Source organism: Melanotaenia boesemani, chromosome 14 (assembly GCF_017639745.1).
Source record: "Melanotaenia boesemani isolate fMelBoe1 chromosome 14, fMelBoe1.pri, whole genome shotgun sequence".
Classification (NCBI taxonomy): Eukaryota; Metazoa; Chordata; class Actinopteri; order Atheriniformes; family Melanotaeniidae; genus Melanotaenia; species Melanotaenia boesemani.
This window is the reverse complement of record NC_055695.1, coordinates 24,128,179-24,153,429: the sequence shown is the minus strand read 5'-3', so window position 1 is coordinate 24,153,429 and position 25,251 is coordinate 24,128,179. Positions and strand designations below refer to the sequence as shown.

General features: G+C 40.3%; 2 protein-coding genes across 8 annotated transcripts in view; one reads left to right on the top strand and one right to left on the bottom strand.

Moving 5' to 3' along the window:
* Positions 1 to 25,251, top strand: part of cbarpb (CACN subunit beta associated regulatory protein b) — a 40,927-nt gene that overhangs the window by 7,939 nt on the left and 7,737 nt on the right. Inside the window, exons 1-12 of one of the 7 annotated variants that reach the window (XM_042006325.1) lie at positions 6,131 to 6,298; positions 7,169 to 7,393; positions 7,483 to 7,644; positions 8,195 to 8,267; positions 10,068 to 10,216; positions 12,054 to 12,112; positions 12,560 to 12,728; positions 13,169 to 13,340; positions 14,552 to 14,704; positions 15,099 to 15,339; positions 15,848 to 16,037; positions 17,185 to 19,919. In XM_042006325.1, the coding sequence (XP_041862259.1) occupies positions 8,220 to 8,267; positions 10,068 to 10,216; positions 12,054 to 12,112; positions 12,560 to 12,728; positions 13,169 to 13,340; positions 14,552 to 14,704; positions 15,099 to 15,339; positions 15,848 to 16,037; positions 17,185 to 18,703 (2,700 nt within the window). In that variant the 5' untranslated portion in view covers positions 6,131 to 6,298; positions 7,169 to 7,393; positions 7,483 to 7,644; positions 8,195 to 8,219 and the 3' untranslated portion in view covers positions 18,704 to 19,919. Of the gene's footprint in view, positions 1 to 5,030; positions 5,048 to 6,130; positions 6,299 to 7,168; positions 7,645 to 8,194; positions 8,268 to 10,067; positions 10,217 to 12,053; positions 12,113 to 12,559; positions 12,729 to 13,168; positions 13,341 to 14,551; positions 14,705 to 15,098; positions 15,340 to 15,847; positions 16,038 to 17,184; positions 19,920 to 25,251 lie in introns of those variants that run through there. The other 6 variants (XM_042006327.1, XR_006012733.1, XM_042006326.1 and 3 more) reach the window with 6 other exon arrangements.
* Positions 49 to 5,485, bottom strand: atp5f1d (ATP synthase F1 subunit delta). Its single transcript, XM_042006330.1, has 5 exons — positions 5,253 to 5,485; positions 3,237 to 3,390; positions 2,881 to 2,969; positions 295 to 424; positions 49 to 182 (listed from the first exon to the last, which is right to left on the bottom strand). The coding sequence occupies exons 1-4, from the start codon at positions 5,367 to 5,369 to the stop codon at positions 302 to 304; spliced, it is 483 nt and encodes a 160-aa protein (XP_041862264.1). The 5' UTR covers positions 5,370 to 5,485; the 3' UTR covers positions 49 to 182; positions 295 to 301.

Here is a 25,251-nt window from a genome sequence, read left to right as displayed (position 1 = left end):
TCTGAGCTGCAGCAGAAAGCAAGGATAGAAAGAAAGGAACACAACCTGTTAATTCCAAATAAATTTATTTTTAATTTCATCCACTGTACAAAGAAAGATGGGAATCCTCTGGACGTTGACGGGACTGGGCTGGAATATCAGAGGAACAGTTGTTTTTCCATCAAAGCAACAGAAAAGATTACCTATCATGGAAAAGAAAAAGATTGTAATGCTGTGAATGGACACCTATTTCTCGCCAACATCTCCGCTTTCAGATTTATTAGCAGAGCATGATATTGTCGGTGGAAGTCGTACCGTGGGTCTACTCCAGCGCCTTGACGATGGCCTCGTTTGCCTCTATGCTGACCTGAACCTCTGCTCTCGCTGCCTCACCAGCTGCACCGGCCAATTCAGATTGGGCCTTCTCCAGGTTGGCCTTGGCTGCCTAAAAATGGACAGAAAAAAAGAAATCAGAAGGCTGATACTTTCAAGAGAAATCTGAAAAGTTGACACACTGAATGAGAACAAGTCAAAAGTGAGGAGAAAGACAGTGCCTCTAGTATGTTTCTACTCTGAAAGCTCCATTTGTCACAGTCGCGATTAGAAATGAGAAATGCCAAACATAGCTGGAAGTTAAAGGTCTCCCAGTAGGGATTTGGCACATCTGCAATAAATCAACAGTGACTGACCTTTCCCTCCTTATTAACAGTGTGGGCCCATGTGCATTGTTACTACAAAGCGGAAGACAACCAGGAAGAAAAGAAAAACCCCTCATTTGCTGCTATGAAGTCAACTTGACAGGGACAGCGACTCTTCCCAAGGTCAGAAACAGACAACTGCATTACCCAACACAAATTGATTAGATGGATAATAATCAGCTGGGAGGTGGTAATCAGTCAAGCACATCAAATGTGAGGATGTCTGCCAAAACTGGCATGGTAAAGTCATTTCACATGTTAAAAATGTGAAATGAAGCACATTCTGTGGGTGAAGTGTGAAAACAAGAGGTTTGTCAGAGAGGCTGACAAGAATTTTAAAACCTCTTTCCCTGCACAATTCATGGCAACATGCACAGTCCATGTGCTCCGATTGGAAGCTACAGGCTCTTACAATGTGATCTGATAAAACATGACATCAACCCTGAAGCCATGAGCTTGACCCACACACAAGCTATCATAATGATAATACCAAAAGGAGAAATGAATTGCTTTCTGAGCCAATGAAAGTCAAAATCCAAAGTCAACAAGTAAACTTTTTTTTAGTTGGAGGTCTTAATATTTCAATGAAGACCCCAGGCTCATCATTTGTCTGATTTCAGCGTGATCTCCTCTTGTCTTTGTCAACCTACCTTCTATCTGTTACCTAGAAATCATTCACTGTCCTAATTCCAATTTGCACCTGTACGAGAGAGGAGGTTTGCTGGAAGATCCACAGCAAGGATGCATTAGTTTCACTTGAGGAAGACTTTTATTTTGGTATCTGTGACATCTGATTCCTCATTGTGAACTGAATTTTAAATGAATGAGTAAGTCCTCACAGATTTAGTGTTCATGTGACAAAAATAAAACAACAGGCTGCAACAAGAAAGTAGTTTGATGATGCTGCTCTGTCACCAGCTATATTTAACTAACGCTACCTACTTAAAAATAAGACTGAAGCAGAAAAGTCTCATTCTGTTTAATGCCTCTGTCACCTCAACTCCTCTCTCTCCTCATGACTGTCTTCGCCTCCTTCGTTCTCATCTTTGGTAGGCGGGATGCAGGAGAGGAGACGAGCAGAACAGAGAGTGTGCAAACTGGGAAGAGGGATGCAGAGCTTGTGATGTAACACTGAATCTCAGCCCACAACTGCAGATGCTGTGTTCATACTCACTAACTGTTACAAATATCGATCCCCTGAGTTTATACCTCATTAGGAAATATGTAATAAAAGATAATCAAAAACCTATTACACAGGTAAGGAAATCAATGCAACTGTTAAATGGCGGTCATTAAAGTTGAAGTAGGTGAGATCGATAAAATGATTACCTGTACAATTAATGAAACGCAATCTAAGACATAATCTTTAAAACTTGGTAGTCTTCCACTTGCCCTTAATTCTGAATTCATTGTTTTCATATATTTATTCAATTCTTGCAAATGCATAAAGAACATAAAAAAACCGCTCATTTATTTCATGTTCATTTCAGACCAAGAGCATTCTGTTTGCTGTATATGTCCCTAAAATATCTCTTAAAACTTAAGCGTTAATTTTAACTCGAGCACGAGAGGCCCAAACAGATCTCTGATTAAAAAAAATAGTACATGGCATAAATTAGAATAGATACTGCTCCTCCAAAAAAATTCTCTTCTGAATCTATTCATCATATTAGTGATACTAGCCCCTACAAAATTTACAGTGAGGACAGCATTAAAATGTGGAGGGGATTCTCTGCACCAGAAACTGGCTGACTGGTCCAAATGTGAGGAGGCCAAACAGTAAGGCCCTTGAAGAAAAACTGGCAGAGTGCATGCTAACCTGAGTGTAGAGTCAAAGCTCACCTTTCAATATGACAAAGAGCATACAATCAAGTTGAAACTGGCTTCGAGGCAGGTCTGTGACTGATTTCAAGTTCCAGATGAATCCTGCACTTTTACTTCAGATAAAATCCAACACTAAGACTTCAGGTCAGGTGTGACTGATGAAATTCCTGTTATATTCTGAAATAGTTCTGAAATTGTCTACATATTAGAGATGTCTAAAGTGGAACTCTTTAAACTTCTCTGACAATACCTGTTGAGTTTGTTTGTTTTTTTTTTTTTTTAAACAGCTGACAGACTATTGATGTCACATTGACATCAGCAGTGCACAGTGTAAGTGCTGGTGTGTATGCGAGCAGAAGGAGGCAGATGTTATACTCACTGCAATGTCCAACTGGTCGAGGGGAACAGCCTCCTCTGCAAGCAGTTGTACTGAAGAATCAGCGTTGACTGTTACTGACCCACTGCTCACTAGAAGCACACGCACATACACAGTGGTATTATAGTAAATGTTAAGATTACATAAAATATAAAAAATATTTTGTTCGAGTGCATCTCAATAACCCAAAGTTCAAACTGTCTGTACCCGAGAAACTGACAATTCAGAGCACATCAGACATGCTAAATGCCAGAGGTGGCCATATTAGGACAAGTACTTAGGATTTATGCCCTAATTTGGCAGAATTAGATGGAATATGGCTGCAGTCAATCTATCATCTTTGCAAACTAAAACCTTACCGAAGTATTTAACAGAGGAGCCGTCATCATTAAAGACTGTGACAATGCCGGGCCTGAGCACCTGCAGAGTTGGTACGTGGGCAGGAAGGATACCGAACGCACCGGTAAGTGTAGGTACATCAACCTGTTTCACACTGGCCTCTTTGAAAAACACCTGGGTGGGGGAAAAAAAAATAAAAATGCATGCAGTGAATTTATAGAAAACCACAAAAAAATAACAAATAATGACCATAGATCCAGGTGCTGCTTGAGACTTTTCCATTTATACATCTAGTGCATCATTTTAGATTTCATGTTTTGGTGTATTTACATGACATCATTACATGAGAACTCATACAGACTCCTCAGTTCATTTCATAGACTAAAAAGACTAAAAACATAAAAACAAATACATCTTATTAAGTCTGGTTCACAACTGCCTTTAAAATAGTAGGGGTATTCTCTCCATAATACCCTGAAGCAGACATTGTTATTAAGAACAGAAAGCTGGAGCTGAATCAGATTAAATCAAAAATATTTCATGGCAGGTTTTCAAGAAAAAAACTGGGACAGCCTCTGATTTATTAGTTGGAAAGGAAATAAAGTTTGGGAATGCTTATACAACAGCCAAAAGTCCAAATCACCATGCCAAATCAGGAATACAAATGAAAAGTTTGGTATAAGCCAGCAGTCTTTTGCAAATCAGAAAAACTTATGAAGACATACAAAATTGCGAGTATTGTTTCACAGCCCAACTCAATGGGACAGTTTTGCCATTCTTCTCCAAAAAGGAGATTTTTTTTTCCTAATGTTGTTCATTCATGCTTTAAACCCAATATACACAAAATTATACAGCAAAATATATGGAAAAAATTGTGGAAAATCTTATTCAGCAGTATCCAGTCAGTCCTCAAAAGCCCCTGTCTCAATGTTGCAATGTTTCCCTGCTCCAACACACCTGATTCAAATTAAATTGATCCAACTGCCTATGAATTTCTGCACAATGACTCATTAATTTGAGTCAAGTGTGATGGCGCAGAGAAACATCAGATACCTGTAGGATTGTGGCTCCTCAGGACCGGAGCTGGATACCCCTGACCTACTTAAATTGGGAACTTCTTAAATCAGTGTTTCTCAATCCTGGTCCTTGGAGACCACTGCCTTGCATGTTTTAGAGGTGTTCATCTTTAATACACCTGACTCAAATGAATGGCTCATTAGCAGGCTTGCAAAGAACTTGACAAGCAGTTCAATTAATCTGAATCAGGTGTACTGGAGTTGGAAAGAACTAAAACATGCAGGGCATTGGTCCCTAAGGACCAGGATTGAGAAACACTGTTTTAAATATTCGTTGTTATTAATTTGGTAGATTTGTGGGCATTCAGTTAAACTAGTACAATACAGCAGAAAGGTAGGTATTTTGATAAGTGACACATTCACAATCATAAGCATAACTGTGAACAATTTGTAGTGCAAATGCATCTATTCTGCAAAATAAAGTTAAGTTGATGCAAAGCCCTGTTGAGATGGATTATTATGATGATGCAGTGGACTTTGTTAAATAAAACTGGATCTGCTCACACAAGCTTCAAGGTTACAGTTCTACATTGAGTGCACAACTACCGAGTTTTTGTTTAAGGAAAGCATTTAAATGATACACATTAAAATACTTTTGTGTGAAAGCTCCAATAGGTCACAGAAGTTCATAAAATTTGGAGGACAGGACTTCTATGACAATGTTTTGCAAAGAGCGTTTTGCCACATTGTTGTTCAAAGACATTGAATGACAGCTAGGTTAGCTAGCTAAGCTAATCCTATCACAGATACTAACGGTAACTCTGTTCAAACCTGTGTGTGTAATAATTGTTATTGCATTAAAGCATTTGAGGCAATATGACGTACTTGTTCCCAGTTATAAAATGGCATCTGTGGCGGAGTTTTAATCAAACAACTACATGCCACTTCGGCGACCAATTCAGTTAGCCGACAACAAGCTAGCTGGGCCTAAGAAGCCTCACCAGTAACATCAGCTACTACCTGTGTAGGAGAGGCGAAAGTGAAGGACATCTGCGGGGCGCCGGAGGCGGCCTCGGCGTAGGAACGCGCGTGCCTCAGCACAGGGAAAGCACGACGGAGAAACCTTGCTGCCATCATATCTGAAAGTTTGATTTTATTCAAGCACAAGAGAATGACAGAGATCCCCAAGCCCTAGTGTGAAGCCAATCGGTGCGCGCTTGGTGGGACAAGGACGTTGGGAGGCTACCCAGCAGGCGTTGCGGTCGCGCAAAGGAAGCAGGGTAGTGAGTCTTTTGGGAAAAATAGCCATACTTAGCACAAAATATAAATTAAAAGCTTGAGACACGTTAGGACACTTCGTTTAAGTACTTGCTGAGTTAGTTGAAGTCTTGAAGAGTTTAAATAGAAAAAAGTTTATTGGTAAAAAGAAAGAAGTAACAAAGAAGTGAGATCTGTTTATTTATCATATCTTTGTTTTTAAATTACCAAACCATCGCCGCCAGATGGAGCCAAGATCCCTACACAGAAAATACAGCGACTTAGAAGTCTAATCGGGAGTTTCTTTACACACACACACACACACACACACACACACACACACACACACACACACACACACACACACACACACACACACACATTATGAGAGAAAAACTGCCGAACAGACCTCTGAGACCGCTCACAACTTTTGTTTCAGATGCAGTGAAGTGACTACACATGATGTGTAAATCAACTGTAGGCGAGAAGCGGCGCATATATTGAAAACAATGATGAAATAGTACAATTTAGCCATTATATACCTGAGCATTCGGGCTTCGCCCGGCTCTGTTGCAGCTCTGATGCGCCTCGGGATAATTTAAGAAACCCTTCCATCACTCAGCTTTACATCACTCCTAGCGTCACGTGGTGTGCCTTCAACGATGTTGCGAGTGGGCGTGTCCTAAACGGTGGGGTTTCATTCATAAATACATTTAGCTTTTAAAAAGCCCACATTAACGTGTTCACAGAGAGTTTTATGTTATTGGCTTCTCCCCTCCACTCCTGCGTGGACCAGGCTGGTCGAGTAGGTGAGTGCTGCCGTCGCCTCGTGCCTGCTTTGTGTGTGTTCTGTGCAGTAAATTCAAATCGTGAGCTTAGCCTAACCCCCTCTGTCCATCCGTCGGTGCCAACAAACTGATAAAAACCACAAGCGCCTGTTAAACTTCAAGATTACATTATTGTTGCAGCAGCAAGTTGTTTCCAGTTGCCCTTTTCTTTTTTTTAAAGACGTGTTGCCAGAGTAATTTCCACACATAAGAAGATTTAAGTTTGCATTTTGCCAAATATTTTCAGCAAAAAAGGAAACAGCTGCCAACACCGTAACCGATGCTCACTATGTTTTTGATTTTTGTTTTGCTTTTGTTCCTTTTTTCGGGGGAAAAAACTGAACAATGAGACAATTAATTATTTCCTGTGTAAAAAGTTTACATAAATGAATCATGTTCTTTCTAATTTTCTTTCTACTTTGTTGTACGCGGGTAACAACTATTAAAATATGGAGCAAAAAATCAAAAGCGAAACGATGCGCTGTATGACTTCAGTAATGCCGCTGGTTTAGATGGAGATTTTAGGCATCATGGGATACGGCATTACTGGTACCCCCGTGTCTCACCATCTGCTCTGGTAAACAGCAGGACTATTTTCAAGGGTTTACAACGCAGCAAAAGTGAGCGGTTTTTCTTTAAGGATTCTTTCATTTCTACCTCTTTGATATATATATATATATATATAATATATATGTGTGTGTGTGTGTGTGTGTGTTTCATAATGTCAAATCCTTGCAATTTATTGAATAATTTATTTTAAATGGATCCTAATGAAAATTATCCCTGAGACTGTTGTAAAAAGGAAGCCTGTGATTAATCTTAAATCATACAAACGTATGTGTTTGTTATCAGCCATGCAGCCCTGCCGTCCTGTTGCTCCGAGGCCAGTGGGCCAGCCCTGAGGGGAACACTTGTGCTCTGGCTCAGTCGGCTGGGCGGGCTGAGGATGCAGCAAGGGAGCTGAGGAGGAGACTCCTGAGCTACAGCCTGACACGCGGCTGCTGCTGCTGCTGCTGCGCACTACCCTCCATCAGGCTAAGACCACTTGGCTGGTAGAAAGCAGGATGTGGTGCAGCGGTACTGCAAAGGAAAACATTCTAGTGGCAGCCTGATGTATGTTTGGTTTTTTGTTTGTTTGTTTGATTTTTTTTTATTTTCCGTTACAGTTTTCTTGCTTGGATGTTAGGTGAAGAGAATTAGATGGGCTGGCAGCAAGAGACCTGTAGGCAAGAGATCACAGGTTGTGTTGCTGAAGTTGAGTGCTGCAGTGACTGGCAGGGGAGCAAGGATTGCTGAATGCTGCTGGCATGTTGCTTCTCCCTTGCTGGGTGAGTAGATCTATCCAAGTGTGCGTATGTGTGGGTGTTTGATGCAGCAGTCGCAGTATTAATGGCTGTGATCTGGAAATACAAGGCATAAGTGGTAGTGGAACCAGGGCTCAGTAAGAGCTTGTGTTTCGCTCTGTTCTGTGTGTGTATTTGGGGTAGATGGAGTTTGCGGGTTGATAAGGAATGATGGGTAATGATTCACAGAGGAGACGGTAATGCATTTGCTGGAGATATTAAATGGATGTCCACTCACACATTTAGTTTCTGCTTCTTTTTGTAGTCTTTCAGTGATGCTTTGTGAAGTTTTTTTTTTTTTTGGCTGTGACAAGTGTGTAGAGTCACAGTATACAAAGAAATAGTAACACTAATGGTCTGTGCTATTTCGAATTAGTCTATGTGACTGTTTTGAACTTGTATTCCCAAAATATCTGAATTTATTTTTAAAGATAAAGCGCAGTGCATTTGTTGGTTGACTTTGTGATTTGATGAGCAGCTCCACTAACAGGCATTTCCTTTGTGTATTTGTGTTTGTGCATGTGTTGTCTCTCAGGGGGATTCTCTAGTTGGCTTGGACCATGAGCAATGAGTCTACCGTCTGGAACATCCTACCAGAAAACTCCACAGTAAGTCTGCCTTTCACCACCGGCTTGTTTTCAAATTTCTTGTTTATGTGTGTTGTGTGCAACTTAATGCCAGAGCCATACTTGCGCTCATATTCTCATCTGGCCGATTGACTGGCTAATAGAGAACATCCTGACCTGGACCTGAAATAATTAAATCTCTGACCCAATCTCAGCTATAATTTCCCATTTGTAGAGATATTATGGTGTGACGTCAGAGTGTAGTACTTGTTAACACTTAAAGTGTGTCCTCCCCAATGGAGGTTGGGATAATAAACCATGTATATAAGTCTGTTATCTTTATATAACTCTGGCTGCTGTGTCAAAACTTCCAGGTTAACAAAAACGTCATTATCTATAACAGTTCTAAGTTTTTCCATTTAATTAAACAGACACCTTGTCCTTTTTATCTTGTTGAAAGTAACTAAAATGGCTGTTTGGTGACATCTTGGTATCTACTTACTCGACTCAGCTGCAGTCCATCTTGTAAGGGCTTTCCCGTTTCAAATGACCACTGTAGACAGATCAACAGCCTTGGTATTTATCGATAAATGGTACCATCATATTTATAGATTCACTTTATGCAGGTCAACCAACCAGTGGGCATAAATCAGTCTTGCAAGCTGCGTGGCTCTGCCGTGAACGCAGCACCAGCTGCAAATCTGCTCCACTGTTGAGGTTTCAGGTGCATCCTATTGCAAACCAACTGAACCTGGAAAGTGCATCCTTTTGTTTAATGCTGTGTTTTTGGTAGTAGGCGGAGGTGTTATTTACCTCTGTCTGTCAGCTCCTGAAAAGCACAGCATTAATCATCACTGAGTGGTTTCAGTGCTTTGATGTCCATGTTGGAAGCTTTTACCTTTTGCTCTTTCTTGTTGCACGTCGGAGTGCTTAATAACCAGACTCCATATAGGGAGACATACACTCCTTTTTACATATGTACCTCACTTTCCCTCACTGCAGTTTTTCCTGTTAATTTGCTGTTAAACAGCTTACTGTGATCCTAGACCCCAATAAGACTATTTGGACTACACAAAACACCTCCAAAAAGTTACCTGCCACTGAGAAAATTAAAATGGCTGATGCCCACAAAGCAAGACAAGAATGTAAGAAGGTGGCAGTGCATTGTCAAGAAGATGGGTTCAGGAATTGTGGAGGTCATGTTGAGGCCTGTGAGCCTAAGAAAACTTTCAGAAAGCACAGCTTGTCTGATTGCTGCAAAATCTGATCAAACCTTCCCGTGTTGACAACCTTCAGGAGGATTTAGTAGATTTTAAAATGGTGGTGTGTTGTGCAGCCAAACCTGGACAAATATTACTTTTGCAGAAATGTCCTGCTGTCATGCAGCCCTACCTCAAAATGTAATGTTAGAATATCCCATGCAGATGAAAAGTTATTCAGACAAATAAAGGTAAAGGCCGTTTTTTTTGCAACAACGAGCAAAGATATGTTAAAATAAGAAGATGGCCTACCTTGGGTAAGTTGACCATGCTTTGGGATTTTTTTTTTTTTTTTTTTTTTTGAGAGTGCTATATCAGTTAAAAAGTCTTTAGTCCCCTTTGGTTCAGCTCAGTGCCACATCAGTGTGTGCTCACAAAAGGCAAGCAGGGGTATGGTGAGATCAGCTCAGTGACAAAACTGTTATTGGTAAAAGTGGTACATTCTGCTCAGGCAACATCACATTGTCAATAAAAGAGGGAGGAAAAATAGAACTTCTTTACGATATTAAAGTGTATTCTTTAGCATGTTTTGCTTTCTTAGCTCATCACATAGAAAAAAATCTTTGCCTTCTTTTGACCACAGGAGATCCCATTTGAGGCAGAGGAGCAACAAGATGGCTATGTGCTCCTCCTGGTGATCGTCTCCATCTTCCTGGTAGGAACACTGATCTTCATCTCTGTCTTCCTCATCGCTTGCCGTCGCTGCTGTGGAGGAGGGCAATTCTGTGTCAGGTGTGTTGCAAAAACAATACAGTAGCTGAAGTTCCTTCTTCTTTTTTTTCTACTTTACCTCTCGTCTAGTCCCAAAAGATGTATCCAACAGTCAGGAATGATAAAAGAAGAAGACACAATAAAAACAAAAGCTGTAAAATCTAATAAAGAGATCGCTGCAATAAATGGTAACCTCATAAAGCCTTGGATGCTAACTTTTTGTTGACCCAGTGTCTCAGCAGTGTGTATTCAACGCTGTGAAAGGATGCAGCGTTGTATTGATTTTCATTATGATATTTGATGTTGTTGCTTAGGGTTCCCCTTATCCATCCCCTGTAAAACCCTTATAGGATGCAGTCCACCACAAAAAAAACCCAAAACTCAACATCCTTGAAAACTCCCACAGAACTAATTAAACCTCATTTTTCTGCAGTTTCAACAAGAGGTGCAGATTAGACTGCAGGCGCATGGCTGTTGCTTTTACTGTTAATGCACAAGAACACACACGTTTTGTTGATAGGGATTGCTTTTGCCAAGCTCATCTGTAAAGTACTTATACTGAACATGTATATGCATAATAGATGAAGCTGATTGCAATTGCAAATGAGCTAACAGTGCACCGTGACTCCATTAATAAGCAAAAAGTGAGCAAATGTTAAAATCAAAGGAACTTTACACTTATGCAGTTAGAAAGCATATATTCTTAGTGATAGTAGGAAACAAATGTCACCCCACAGAAGCATGAAAGCATGTTAAAGCATGGTAACAATGTGCATTCACTGATTCTACATGGGCGCTGTTTGAATGTCAGGACTTCCGGTGGGACTGTAATAAAAACATCTTGTTGGGAGCCTTTTCAGTAGTCACACCCTTTTATTTGGGATTCATCTGTGTTTATGCAGCAGTAAGATGGCTGACCCTCAAGCTTGCACACTGTTTGCGTACACTTGACATGAAAGCTTACCAGATAGATGCAGATAAACAGAGCACAGAGAGCACAGAGGCTGAGGCGTGAAAAGGAGAATCGGGCAGACTGGTACAAATGATGAGCGTAATGAGATTTCATAGCAGCCATCAGCGTTGATTAATGTTGCATCTCAACCCCGGCGCTGTGTGCGCGCAGAGAGTATAACACACTAACTTGCACACGTGAAGGGAAGCCACAAAGGAAATGAAATACTAGGAAAACCAGAGGACTGGGTGGATGGAGATGTCCCTTCTGTCACTTCCCACCCACACAAGCACAGAAACACACAAGGACACACATGCAAGTCATAGCCCTGCTCAAAGAAATCAAATGGAGACAAATGAATTACAAGGAAGAGCTCTCAGTTTTTTTTCCTCTCTTATCAAATGAATCTTCTGCACAGGATGTAAGAGGCACAACAGAGGATCAACAGCCATTAAAGATGTTAAAACAGATTTTTCTTTTCAGAAAATACTCAGTGTGCATTTTACCTGAGACTTGAAAGATTAAAGGTAATGTACAATACAGTGAAGCACCATCCTTTCTCATTTCAAAAAGTCCCCTGGCCCTGAGGGTTATCTAGTTACTGCGAGTGATTTAAGCCCTTGATTATACAGACAGGCAGTTAGCCATTTAGACAAACAGCACAGTCGGTCCTAATAGTTTGTCCATTCAGATGTTTTATAGATCAGGGTTCAGCTGATGACCAGTGTTTGTATTTCAAGATGTCCAAATGCAATGCTTCTCACCCAACAGAAAGGTGAACTAGTAACTTACAGCCTTGTACCATGCTGGCCTGTGTGACTGCCTGCATCAGTGGGGTCTGTCAGATGAAAGGCAGACTTCAGGTGGAATCATGTCACATCATTGATCTAAATGTTTGTGCTCCAGGGCCAGCGATGACCCGGAGAAAACCACCACCTATATGGAGGAGTCTCAGCCCACCCACGGTAAGAAGAAAATGACCAAAGAAGGGTGGTCATGATGGTTTGCCCTAGATTTCATGGTGGTACCTTAAAAAACAAAACTGGACTTTTACTGAACCCTTGCTGATATAACAGGGCTGTTTTTATTTCACTATGATCTCATACTGGAGTACAGCATTGCTTCAAAGATAAAGTGCATTGGTGACTGGTCAGAAATAAATGTTTACTGAATCCATGGTTATGATTGTAACCTGGAATGGTTACATTCAAATCGCAAGAATCTAAGTTTTACAATGGTAGACTGAGTAAAATACATATTTATTTATCATGTCCTGCCCATGGGACGTGACAAATACCAAGGAGTTAAATATAGTGATATCAACTATAACTTCTTTAAGTTGTGATAATTTATTCATTGAGCTACCTGATTATCTGTCTGAGCTGTATCTTATTCCTTCTATGTCTCAGTAGAAATCACTATCAGGGTGGATGAGTCAGACTGCTTGTCCATGGCAAGTTCTCACGACCAAGAGACAGAGCGCTTCCTGTCCACAGGCCCCACAGGCCGGCGTGTCTCCTTCAATGAGGCTGCTCTCTTTGATCAAGAAAGAAGCAAGAAAACCCAGGAGAAAGGCCGCAGGTCAGAGAGCCAGCACTTCGACTACACTAAAATATAAATAAAAAAAGAAAAACTTTTCTTTTTCCTTTTGATTCATTTTTCATTATTTGCACCAAATGCTTGCTGTGTCTAACTTAACTTCTGTGTTTATGTAGTTACAAATGAATTCAGAATGCATTACATAAGCTGTGGACACAAAGAGTACCTGACATTTCTCATTATTTTATGCCCTACTTTTCTCCTAAAGCCTTAGGTCTGATAGGCGCATTTGTCAAAAGGAATTATTCTCCAGGGCTAAATCCCAAATCCAGTGTTGCTGTGATTGGTTGAAGTCAGATGTATCCCCTTTGCTTTTTATGTCCAGTGCAAGGACATCCGTTGTGATTTAAAAGTTAATATAACTGAACACAAATGATGTTTTGATCTGTAATCACAGCTCTACATTCACTTGTCCACCTCAGGTACACACTAACCGAAGGTGACTTCCACCACTTGAAGAACGCAAGGCTCACAAACCTCCACATTCCTCCACCGGCCCTCAAGATAGTCACCATCCATGAATGTGACTCGGCTGAAAACACCATCACTATGACAACGCGTCCTGTTGCTAAGTCAGCGCTTTCCATCTTCCAGGTGAGAGGCTGCATGGCTGGATTAAAGCACCACTCTAGCAGCTGAGGTTCCAGCATCAGCCCAATGTTTTCCTGAAAACTGTATGACCTTAAAATGGCTTAGGTTTGACTCTGTAATGCATAAGAATGTATGAATGTGCTAATATGGCCTGCCCACAAGCCAGCAGATATTACTTTGAATGCAGTTGCTACAGCTAATTCTGGGGTAATTCTGCTGTACATTTCTGAAACAAAGTAGTTTTCATGTGAGGAAAGTAGAAGTAGTCTCAGAGTGGTGTATCACTTTCTATCACATTAAATGCACTAGTCACTCAAAGCTAGTTGAGGAGCTAACCAGGCTAGTACTGGCTGAAAGTAGCAGCTTGATCCCTACTCCCAGCTCTTAAAGGTATAATGTATAAGAATTACTGATGTCTACTGGTAAATATTGGCATAAAAATTACTTCAAATGCCAAGCACAGTTGTGAATGGATAGTGGCTGTCAGTGGCCAAAATTCTTCTAGACATAAAACAGTTTTAATCTGCGAGTGGATTCAGTGGTTTCAGGTGCACAGAAGTGTACTGGCTTTTTCTATGTCCCTTTTTAAGGCGTTACTTAACCCAAACGGTGTTCTGGATCCTATCAAACAAAGCTTGTGTTGCAGTTTTATAGTTCAGGGGGCTATCACATCGCACACAGTTGTTTGTCCATTCAAAGACACCATAGTAAAAATGGTGGCAGCTGCCATGTATATCGCCAACGGCAAGTAGCAATAAATGTCCCATTCTGAGAGAATGGAAAAAAAACAAACAAAAAAAAACAAACAGCTGTTTTAGTAGAGTGATTAGATACCAATAGAAACACAGTTTTTAATGATGCATTAAGTTTTTCTGTTATTGACCTTTGATTTTGTAACATGCTGCACCTTGAAACGAAGACTTACTCGGCTGGCTGAGAACTGCTACTCCCCAGTTTGCATTGCTTTTACTGTCTTCTCCTCCTAGCTTGTGCTAACGTCTCCTTGTAGCTTGTGTGGTTCCTCAGAATGCACAGAAATTAGCTCTAAAGCTACATCCCACATCTACTCAGGGTGTGTTTCTCCTTTTTTTTTTTTTTTTTTAACATGGAACATACGTTTCTGAGTACTAATTTTTATCAGGAAGACTACATGATTGCTTAATGATTCATAATTGTAAGAAAGTCTGCTTTGATGTGTGTCTCCTTCTGTTTAGCCGATGCTGTGCCCTCTCCCACAAACAGCATTGACAAGCTTGAGTGTCAGTCCTAGTTGTGCCCTCCCTGGAGATGCTCTCAACTCTGTGGTGGACACCAGCTTCTGTGATACGACTATAGCTCTCAGCACCATGGAACCAAGCTCCAGCTCTGTAAGTAATTTTAAACCAATGTGACATTCATCCAAACTCATTTTAAGTACCAGCGCAACCATCAAAACATATTGAAATTATATACAAATTACCTGCAAAAGCTCATGTTTTGCAAGATGAGCATGGAATCTAGGTCAGAAGTCTGTAAACATTGATCAGTTGTAGAGCGATATCTTTTTCTTAAGTCGGTCAATTTTTACGCCCCCGGGCAGTCAACCAGTGAGTCATCCCTACAGACATTAGAGGGTTACGCAGCCCGAGGGAGGACCAATAAAAACAGTGGCTGATGGGTAAACACCGAAGCCTGTGTAGAGCCTCGCTGTCAGAGAGGATTATACAAAGACTACTGCTATTGGCAGGTTTTCTGTTTAACCACGTTTCTCTCTGTGTCCAGTTTGAGATGATGGGAGCAGGGCCACAGGGCAGAGGCAGCAGTGTCAGTGTTGGAGAAAGGGCCGTGGTAGGGAACAGTGCTTTCCCTGCTGTGCAGGGCGGTGCAGGGAGCCCAAGGCCTGTGCTGCAGTTCCTTACTAAACTTCGGCGCCATGCCAGTCTGGAGGGGGCCAGCCCTTACTTCAAGATAAAGAAATGGAAGCTGGATAGCAGCCAAAGAGCCTCCAGCCTGGACACAAGAGGTAATGGATCTTTTAAGTGTAAAAAGTGTAGTTCATTACATTCTTTTTTTTTTCAGCAAGACATGAAAGATCTCTACTAATGCAGTAACAACTGTTATTTGCATGTCAAGTATTATTGCCAATTTCCCTTCATGGTGAACAGACAGTGTTTTAGCAGGGAGCTCCAGCCACCAACTGTGAGCTGCCTTTTGCTTGAGCTGTATATATGCACACAAGCATACCAGACAGATGGCACGGTGACGCAAAGTTTGATCTTTCCAAATCAATATGAACCCCTGAGATAACACTTCCTGCTGCTCTCCGCTATCCTGCAAACACACACTCCTCCCTGATCGTCCCCAGGCTCCCCTCTTCGCTCATACCAGGATGCCAAAAAAGACCACAAAATCCCCTTGCAGAAATCTCAACAGTTGACGGAAGCTTTCTGCTGAATTAAGTGTTGCTTCACTCCTGCTGTCACACCACTCGTAGCGCTACTGCTCTTTCTCCATGTTTCGGTGTGAGCCAGGCTCTCCAAAGAGGAGACAGTTCCAGCGCCAACGGGCTGCCAGCGAAAGCATGGACCAGGAGGACAATGATGCCCACCACATCGACCTCATCCAGTACATCGCACGCACCCAAGGTGACACCTACTGCCCAAGTCAGCCCACCACGCGCCTACTGTCGCCTCCGTCCACACCTCCACCCTCCCTCGGCAGGTATCTTTAATTCCCTTGCCATTCATCCGTCCACTGCTTTGCGGCTGTGCATTCATTTTTTTACTGCAGCTAGAGGAGCTGTCTTACTGACTTACCTAAGCTACAACTCTCAGTCCCAATTCACCTCAACTTGGCTCAAAATGAAGATCTGTTTTGATGAAACAGAGTTGCTGAACTCTAAAAAGGGTTTAATCAGCCCAGATAAGCAGAAAAATATAGGTACAAGTCCGAGAAAAATCATGCTGTTAAACTTCTCTTTCTGTCTGTTAGTGTAATTGTTTTACTGTGACTTTTAATTAGATTAAAACACACTGTTGACTAACAGTAGACATACTATTAGACCACAGTCTGGTCACTATGTTATAAAATCCCTTGAAACAAGAGTTCCTTTAAGACCAATTTCATGTTTCAAGCAAGAAGCTGGGGGATTCCCAGAGTGCTTTTTCTTTTCCTTTTTTTAATTTTTTTTAAAATTATTATTCCCAGAGCTGAGTGAAGAATTGGGATGCAGGGTTTAAATCAGGCATAAGAAGCCATTCCATTGCTGACATGGTCTGGTAATATCACAATGTCCTCTGAAGTTTGATTTTGTTATTTTGAGTTTGCCATTAAAACAAAGCGGGCTCAATAAAATATTAGTTTTGTGAAAAAAAAAACCCACTTATTCTTCTATTAATTTTTTTTTAAGTCGATCATTAAATAAGCAAATTCAGTCTTTCCTGTGTACATTTATTTATTTTATAATATAACATCAATATCTTGGAAACTAAGAGTAAGGAAGTTTGATGAGCTTCATGCTTATTTACTCAAGTCATTTTATATTCCATAATTTTTTTTTTCTTTCTTTGTTGTTTTTTTTTGTTTGTTTGTTTTTTTGTTTTCTTAAATCTCCTGTCCCCAGATGAACGTATGGATTTACTGAGTATCTTCTGAGCTTACATGGCTTCAGCAGCCATTGCAAGTCATAAAAACCATTCTGTGCTCTGTGAACACAGCTATGTTGTAGATGAATGTGTTATTTAACTCAGTGTTCTGACACTGACACTTGTGTTGCATGTTTTTTTTTTATTCTCTTTCCTTCTTTTTTTTTTTCTTTTCTTTTTTTGCATTTTATCTCATCCCTTATTCCCATTTGCTTACACTACAGAGTAGAGGTAGAGGTGATGGTGGAGCCCAGTTGCAGTCACAGTGGACCAGGGGTGATTGGTCTGTCTCCTGATCCCCAAGAAGAAGCACTCTATGTGGTAAAAAGTGAAGGTGCCAACCCCTCAGACCCCCTTCAATTCCAGGATCCCCAGTCACTTTACAGAGACATCTGGACACTACGTGCAACTCTTGAACAGTACGCAGCCTCTGACCAGAGCAGCAACAATGATAGGAATTCAGTCTGCAGTGATGCTGAAAGTGTGTGTTCACTGGGTGGGCGTACAGACACAGAAAGAGGAGGACTTCCCAGCTATCCATCCCAGGATTTAGGGGATGAGGCAGAGGCTGGAGAGGAAGAAAAGGACTTCTTTGTGTATATGGATGAGACTTTGGGGGTGAAGGAGTCAAGAAAAAGGAAACAGGGAAGCACAGAATCAGAGCGTGGGGGAAGTGATGGAGAATCAGGGACTCGTAAACTGTTGCAGATGGACAGTGGATATGCATCAATCGAGGCTCCGTGTCGAGGCCCAGAAGAGCTGCGACTTTTTGGGAACAGCAGCGGCAGCCCTAAAGACAGAACAGCCCTTGAAAAAAGGCACCATTTCACCAACGCAGGACGAACTGGCACTATCGGTGAGAGTTTTGAGTCTTATCTATGCGAGGAGGAGCCTGAAGAAGAGTTGTTGCATGGTGCCAGTGGTGGAGTTTCCATTAAAACAGGAGCTGGGTCACTGACCTGGTTGCCATATGGTCAGATGATCACACCACGAGAGGCTGTGCAGCCACCTCCTCAGCCACTAACTCTGCACCGGCGCGACTACAGCATAGACGAGAAGACGGACGCCCTCTTCCACGAGTTTCTCCGCCATGATCCTCAGTTTGACCAGCAGGATTCACCGAGAAAGCACCGTTCCCGGATCCACCTCCGCAAGCAGTGGCAGCGCCACAAGCAGTGGAGCGACCCTGGCGTAAGACACTTCCAGTCCTCTTTTGAGAGACAGCGGACTCCACTGCGAAGGGGGGACAGCGTAAACTACCCCCTGGACACAAGCTACCATAGCACACTTCCCCGCATTGTCAGTGCTCCTGATGAGGAGACCAGCGATGGAACCGGCAGCACTCCCGATACTCCAAAAGTAGACCCAACAACTGTGGAAAATGAAGGGAAGCAAAAGAATGAAGGTCTCTCTACCAAAGACTCTGAGGAACACACTTCCTCTCCTCCACCTCATCACCCCTACAGCTTTGAAAAAGATGAAGGGCTGAGTGACCAACCTGACCCTCAGGAGGACAGTAAACAGTCTACATATCCCCCTGAACCCCCAGATGAGCGTTCACCCCCTCAGCTGCCTGATTCTTCAGGCTATGGCCCTCAAACTATCACTGCAGAGCTCACAGACAAACTGACTGCTAACCTGGCTGAGAGGCTGTACACAGGCCTTCGCAGGAGCAAACACACAGCCACTGAGTGTGTGAACGTGACGGCCACACATGCCTCTCCAGACCACAGCCCAGTGTAGCAGGGCTCCAGTCGTTTGCCTCTTCAGCCTCACTTCTGCTAATACACACTTTGGGTTCCATTTAGGTTTGTCTTAATTGTGTTCTTTCTGTGTAGAGCTTGAATTGACAAGATCCAGACCCACAAAAAAAAAAAAAACATCAGTTTACAAAAAAACAGATCATTGTACAAACATCCCGTGTCAGCATTAAATCTGTTTAATGTTGTGATTTTACAGTCTACCAACAAAGAAAAAATATTATTTTAACCTAAAGATGAAGAGTTAGCATAAAAGTCACATAGTTTTAATAATAACTTTTCTGTCTGTATTATTGTTATGTCTCTGCTGTTGTCTTTCTAGTCTCAGCTGTCCAGTTAAAACTAAATTAAGCTGAGGGTGTGTGCAGCGTCTGTACTCACTGATCCACTGTGAAACCGGGTGCTATTAGACAAACTGAAACCTGCTAAACTGGACGTAACAGTCAGCTCCCAGTCCTGAGATTATACAGTATTTGATAATAATTAGATGTAACATATTTACAAGGAAAAGGATTTGTTCAAATTTTAAAGAATCTGTCTAAATTATTTGGGCTGAATTTATCTTGATGTTGGTAATCCAGACCTTCCAGAATCTGTGTGTGTTTTGCTCAGGATGCTTGTTTAGAGTCTTTCCCAGTTTGTGGGTCAGGACCCGTCAAAGTTGTCCTTTTGAAATGAAAGACAAGACATGCTTTGATTTTCTTTTCCAAGTGTGTGACAGATCACGAGTTGCAGCTTTCTGGGTTGAAAATGCAAAATGCTTCTCATCTTTGTGGCAAAGTTCTTGTTTACTTTCAGTTTGTTTGTTTGTTTAATAAGTAGTAATATATTTTTGTAAGTAAGCATTGCTTAAATGACAATGGAAACTGATGTGGCAAATTTGATGTGAAGAGGTCCTGCAGCACCAGAACTATTAAACCTGACAGGCTCCAGCATTTTGATATAATGGCTCTAGATTATCCAAATAAGCTCAAATAAACTTTGAGGACATTTGATGTCATTGATAGGTCATGTCTGTCCCGACACACTCAAAAAAATGAGAACTGCTGTTATTTGGACCAAATAATGCTATTTATGCCAATGTAAAATTAGTTAGATCAGCTCAGTCAAATGAAATCAGATCCAGCCTTAGTGGAAAGCCAAGCCAGCCCGTGTATATTAATCTGAAACAAAGGAATTAGTTAAATATGAAAAGAAAGACATTTGTGATGAAATACTCTCCATGTTTTTTTTTTTGTTTTTTTTTTTTGTTGTTTTGTTTTATGTTAATTTGACATTTTTTTTAATGCAGAAGGAACAGATTCCAGTTTTGTGCATAGGTTTACAGTTATGATAGTGATAATTGCATTAAAGCTACTATACATGATTGACTTTTTTTTTTTTTTCTTATTGCACATTCTCCTGTTCAGGCCTTACAAAACATGCCATATCTTCCTAAATACAACATGCTTGTTGTTCTTTCCACCTATGACAAAGTTAACACTGTAGTCGATACCTTTCCTGGGGAACATCACTCCTTGCTATCTTACAAAAACCAAACTAAACAAAGACCGCATTCCTAATTTTTTTTATTTTTTTTTATTTTCATGTGATTATAGATAACTGCTGCTGCTATTCAAATAAAGCCGCATCATCCGATTATGTCTTAGGGGATAAAGAGTGAAACTATCAGTGTATTAATAATCTGCCTGTACATCCTCAGCAGCTGCAGCGGGTTGACTGTAATCTAGTTTTGCCCATTAAATCTTTTTCTGCAAGGTTCTCCAGTCTTTCTAATGTTCAGCGAGGGAACCCCTGCAGAAGATGGTGATGAATATCAATTATTAGAGGAAAAGGAAAGTCCTTCTTTCATCCCCAGTCTTCTTTTCGACATTCCTTGAGGCTGTTGCCATGCAGTAAATTCAAAAGACTGAAGTGAATTATCACAGAAACTAACATTGTTCTCCTCTGTTTGGGTGGATGATTATGCTCCTTTCCTGCCTGCCCAGATTAGATCTTTCTTCTATGCTTGAAAGAAGTCTCCTCTTGTGACTAAGTGGGCAGAAGCTGCTTTCCTCACGTGACTGAGATGAAAGGAGTTGAACAAATAGAGTGGAAAGCCTTGTTTTTTAATTGCTCTCCTTTCATTCACACCTCACACATTATGTCCCCTAAAGATTTGTGTCATCATGAGACATCATGGTTCTATTCAGCAGGAGGGAAGTAAGATAACAGCAATCCCCCTCACTATGATGTGACCTCTCCTTGATGATAAAAATGATATATTTTGGCTGTTCAGGTAATAGAGGAACTGCATTTCTCACTGATCAAAAGCCAAAACATCCCTGGACTGAGTTGGTACGATCAGAGAACAGTACAACCACAATGAAAATGGCCATACTAACTGGGATTAAGGCTGCACACATGTACAAAGTTTGCTGTGTGTACAAACACAAAGTTACAAGAGCTAGATTAAATCAATGTTTTTCATTAGGATTAGACAGATCCTGTAAAAGTGAGGACATTGCAGTAAATGCTGTTTATATACAAAATGGTAGCCTGTCAACTGACTGATGCCTAGCCATGTGTAGGTCTGCATGAGAGTTAATATTTTAGTATAAAATTTCCATCTCAGACTGAATAAGTCCATAGTTATTGCTCATTTGTTGAAGGCAGAGGTCAGTACGTTGGTATGACTAGTTTTGTACTTTATAGAAACCACTTGTAAGATTGATGCTCAGATAATGTATCTGATGAGATTTTGTGAGATTTCTCTTATAAAGTAGACATATTTCTGTACTCCTTGCTTGGTAGTAAATGGCTTCATTTCTCTGAGAAAAAAAATCGAAACTTTTGTTGAATCCTATCTATTGAGCCTTGAGGGACCAAGTTATTTTTAAAAAAGTGTTATTTTAGGCTTGTTTTACAATCTGTGAATAAATGAATGAAACAAAACTGGCTCCAACGTGTCTTATTATAAGGGAATGGTTGTTAATCAAAGCGTGGGAATGGATCACAAATAGGGTTCTTTCTCTTGAATCTCATTTCATTTTTCTCTTTCACTTTGGCTCATATTGATTTCTTGCCGCTGCTTATCAGCTCCTTCAAATTAATTGGGGAAAAAAGCCAAATCCAGTTGGATCTACAAAGGGAACTTTTCAAATGTCTGACTTCCTCTTTACAGTTCATAATCTCCCCCTCTGGCCCACATGTTAAGCAGGAATGCTTATACCTTTGGATGAGAACAGTAAAACACTGCCATACCTCACCCGCCTGGCAGCTTGTTTTAGTGTTGATAACAGCAGAACACAAACATAGGTCATAACCAGTTTTATTTCTATGCAGATGATGCTGGGATTTACTGTTGTGGTGCCACCCTTGTTCCAGTTGACACATACTTGCAATGTGCTTTTGACATCATACAGCCCTTGATTTGAAATTGGTGCTGAATGAAACTAAAACTATAGCTTTGTTGTTTTATTATGCTAGGCTAGGAAGGCAGTTGTCTCTCCCTCCAACATTAAAACCTTACAGGGCAGTCATATTGAGTTTTTGGCTCAATATAAGTATTTAGATATTTTAATTGATAAACATTTAACTTTTCGATTGCATAAAGAAAACCTTGTTAGGAAACTTAAGCTGGGCTTTTATTATAGGAATAAATCCTGTTTCTCCTATCTTGCCAGAAAAAAAGCTGGTTGAAGCTACTTTACTTCTTTTGATAGACAATGGAGACCTGCTGTATATGCGTGCCTCTGTGCAGCCCTTGCGTTGTCTGGACAGTGTGTACCACAGAGCCTTAAGGTTTGTGACGGGCTGCAAAGCTCTTACTCACCACTGCATCATTTATGCCAGAGTTCAGTGGGCTTCCCTATCCATATGCAGACTTTCACATTACATTGGTATTATATATATATTATTTACAGATAATATAAATCCATTCTTCCATCTTAACTTTGTGATTAAATTTTATTTAAGTCGAGTATTGTATGTGCTCAAATGATTTTCTTTTACTGACAGTCCCCAAAGCTTGCAATGAACTTGGCAAAAATCCTTTTAAATTGTCTGCCCCTGCAGCCTGGAACAGCTTACAAACTGACTTAAAAATGTAGGTGCTGATCTCAGAGCTTTTCAAAATGTCTTAAAGAGCTGAGAGGCTGACTCAGTTGGTGTCTGTAACTGCTTGTCCAGCTAATTATGCTTTCCCTTATTCTATTGCTTCCTTAGATTTATATTTTATACTGTACTTTTTGTTTTTTGAGTGACTGTTTTAATGATTACTGTCTGTAATGGAATTTAGACTGCTGCTGTCTTGGCCAGGGCTCCCTTAAAAAATAAATTTTGTAATCTCAATGGGACCTCCCTGGTAACATAAAAGGTTTGTTTGAAAAAAAAAATTAAAAATAAAGAAATTTGCATTCTAATATATTTGAATTATTAACAAATTCTACATAGCTGAGTTTTTTTGGGGAATAAACCAAATTTTTTCCTAAAAGTGCAACTTAGAAAGTCCAAATTATTGAGCAAACCTTAATTAGCCATCTTAAAAATTGTGTTCATCAAAATGAAATGTTTAGAACGTTTTTCTTTAAAAATAATGTGTTGATGCCATCAACATCCACACACCCATTGGACCTTAACATAGACTACCTTTTGTTGTAAACTATACAAGTGCAAGTTGTGCTTGAATAATTTAGCCAGATACATTTGAAATGGATTGAATAAGAGGGACAAATTGTAAAATATTGCTAACAAATGGATGCATGGGAATAGTAATATAGTTTTTTTTGCTCGCTCAATATTAAAAACACAAGTGACATGACCCTTTGGCTTCATAATCCCAAAAAAGGAATATAGGAACTCAAACATCTTATCATTTAATAAAGACCGGTAGCCAGTCTATACCGGGAAAGCAAATTATTTCCATGCCTAGGCAGTATCTGAACACAAATGATTATAAAAGGAATCTAAGCAAAATTGTAAATTAACCCTGAAACTGTATAGTTGTCCATATATCTAAAACATTAATATTACAATCCATGGTTACACAATGCAAGATATGTACATATATAAAATCAAATTTAAAAAAGTGCTTTTCAAAAGCAACACAAAGTGTTTACATAAAACAATTTATGCCTATTAAAAAATGTAAAAAGCCTCCACACACCAGAGTATAAAAACAGCAATTTAAAATACACACCTCATTATAGTCTCTTTCAACACAATCAAACACACACACACAAACAAAGCCCATGTACACGCCCCCCACCCCACTCATCCACCCTCTATTCTCCACAAACATGAACTTCCATCCCTAATTACTGTTGTCACAAACCATGAACATGAGGACCCAAATGCAGGCTTAAAAGGCGGGAGGCAGATCGGTGCAGGTAACAAAGGTTTTTAACTTACAAAACGCAAAACTCCAGCCTGGCATGGACTAAAGCAAGAAAAGTAACAAACCGTGGCATGAACCATGACTAAAAACAGCAAACAATGAACTCACAAGGAGGAGCTGAAAACCATGGATTTAAATACACAGAAAGACACACTAGACACAGGAAATGTGAATGAATAATCAGACCACGTGCACTAACGAGCAGAAACCACAAGCAACACTGAAACTGAACATGACCTTAAATACCAAAACACATAAACCAAAAACATGATAAGACCAAAACGTGAAAGAACAAAAGTAAACTAAGGAACAAAGCCAGAATCATGACAACTGTCTCTTAATATCAAGACGGCTGTTTAAGCATCATTCACTGAACATTCCTGCAACTACAGCCCTTGAAGTGTAAAATGTGTAAGCTCTACACAGCAAAGCCTTTTGTTTTAACTCGTAAGGCTGGGAATATATTTGCTTTTAAGTATGAATTTGCATGGTTATGATGATTAGCTTAAGTATCTTTCATTTGTTTGGCTCATCAATTGTGCAGATCTTCAGAAATGAATGCTGCCCAGAGACAGTGTTACATCTACAAATTTGGAAGTTCTGCAAGGTCTGACTTCACTGGTGTGCTTGATAGTGAAATCCTCTGGTAACAAATGTAGCACAGAGACAGGTATGTCAACAATGTAACCAGCTACTTGTAAAAGGTTAAAAAGCAACTATATTAATTATAATTATTTGGCTTTCTATCGTGGAAAGAAGAGGAACAAATTGTAATCCACTCCTTATCTGCCAAGCTAAGAATATGTAGTGCGACATTAAAAGTGGATTTTCATCATAATCAGGTTTATATTACATCTCTGTAAAGGAGAATGAAAATGTAGTTGCGGTATGAAAATTTAGGCTTTCTTGCAAAACTGCATTATTTTGTGCTGTGGACAAACGTGGCCATGAGACCTGATTGTATTGTATTGAGTTTGTATTTACACCACAGACTGTTAACCTGCACGTAACCAAGTCTACGTAAACTTAAATGATAAATATTTTCTACAGACAGAAAACAAAGTAACTAGATTCTTCCTTTAATACAGTAACTATTTAAAGACGTTAGATGCTAGATAAACCTTTTTCCATTATATATATATATATATATATAT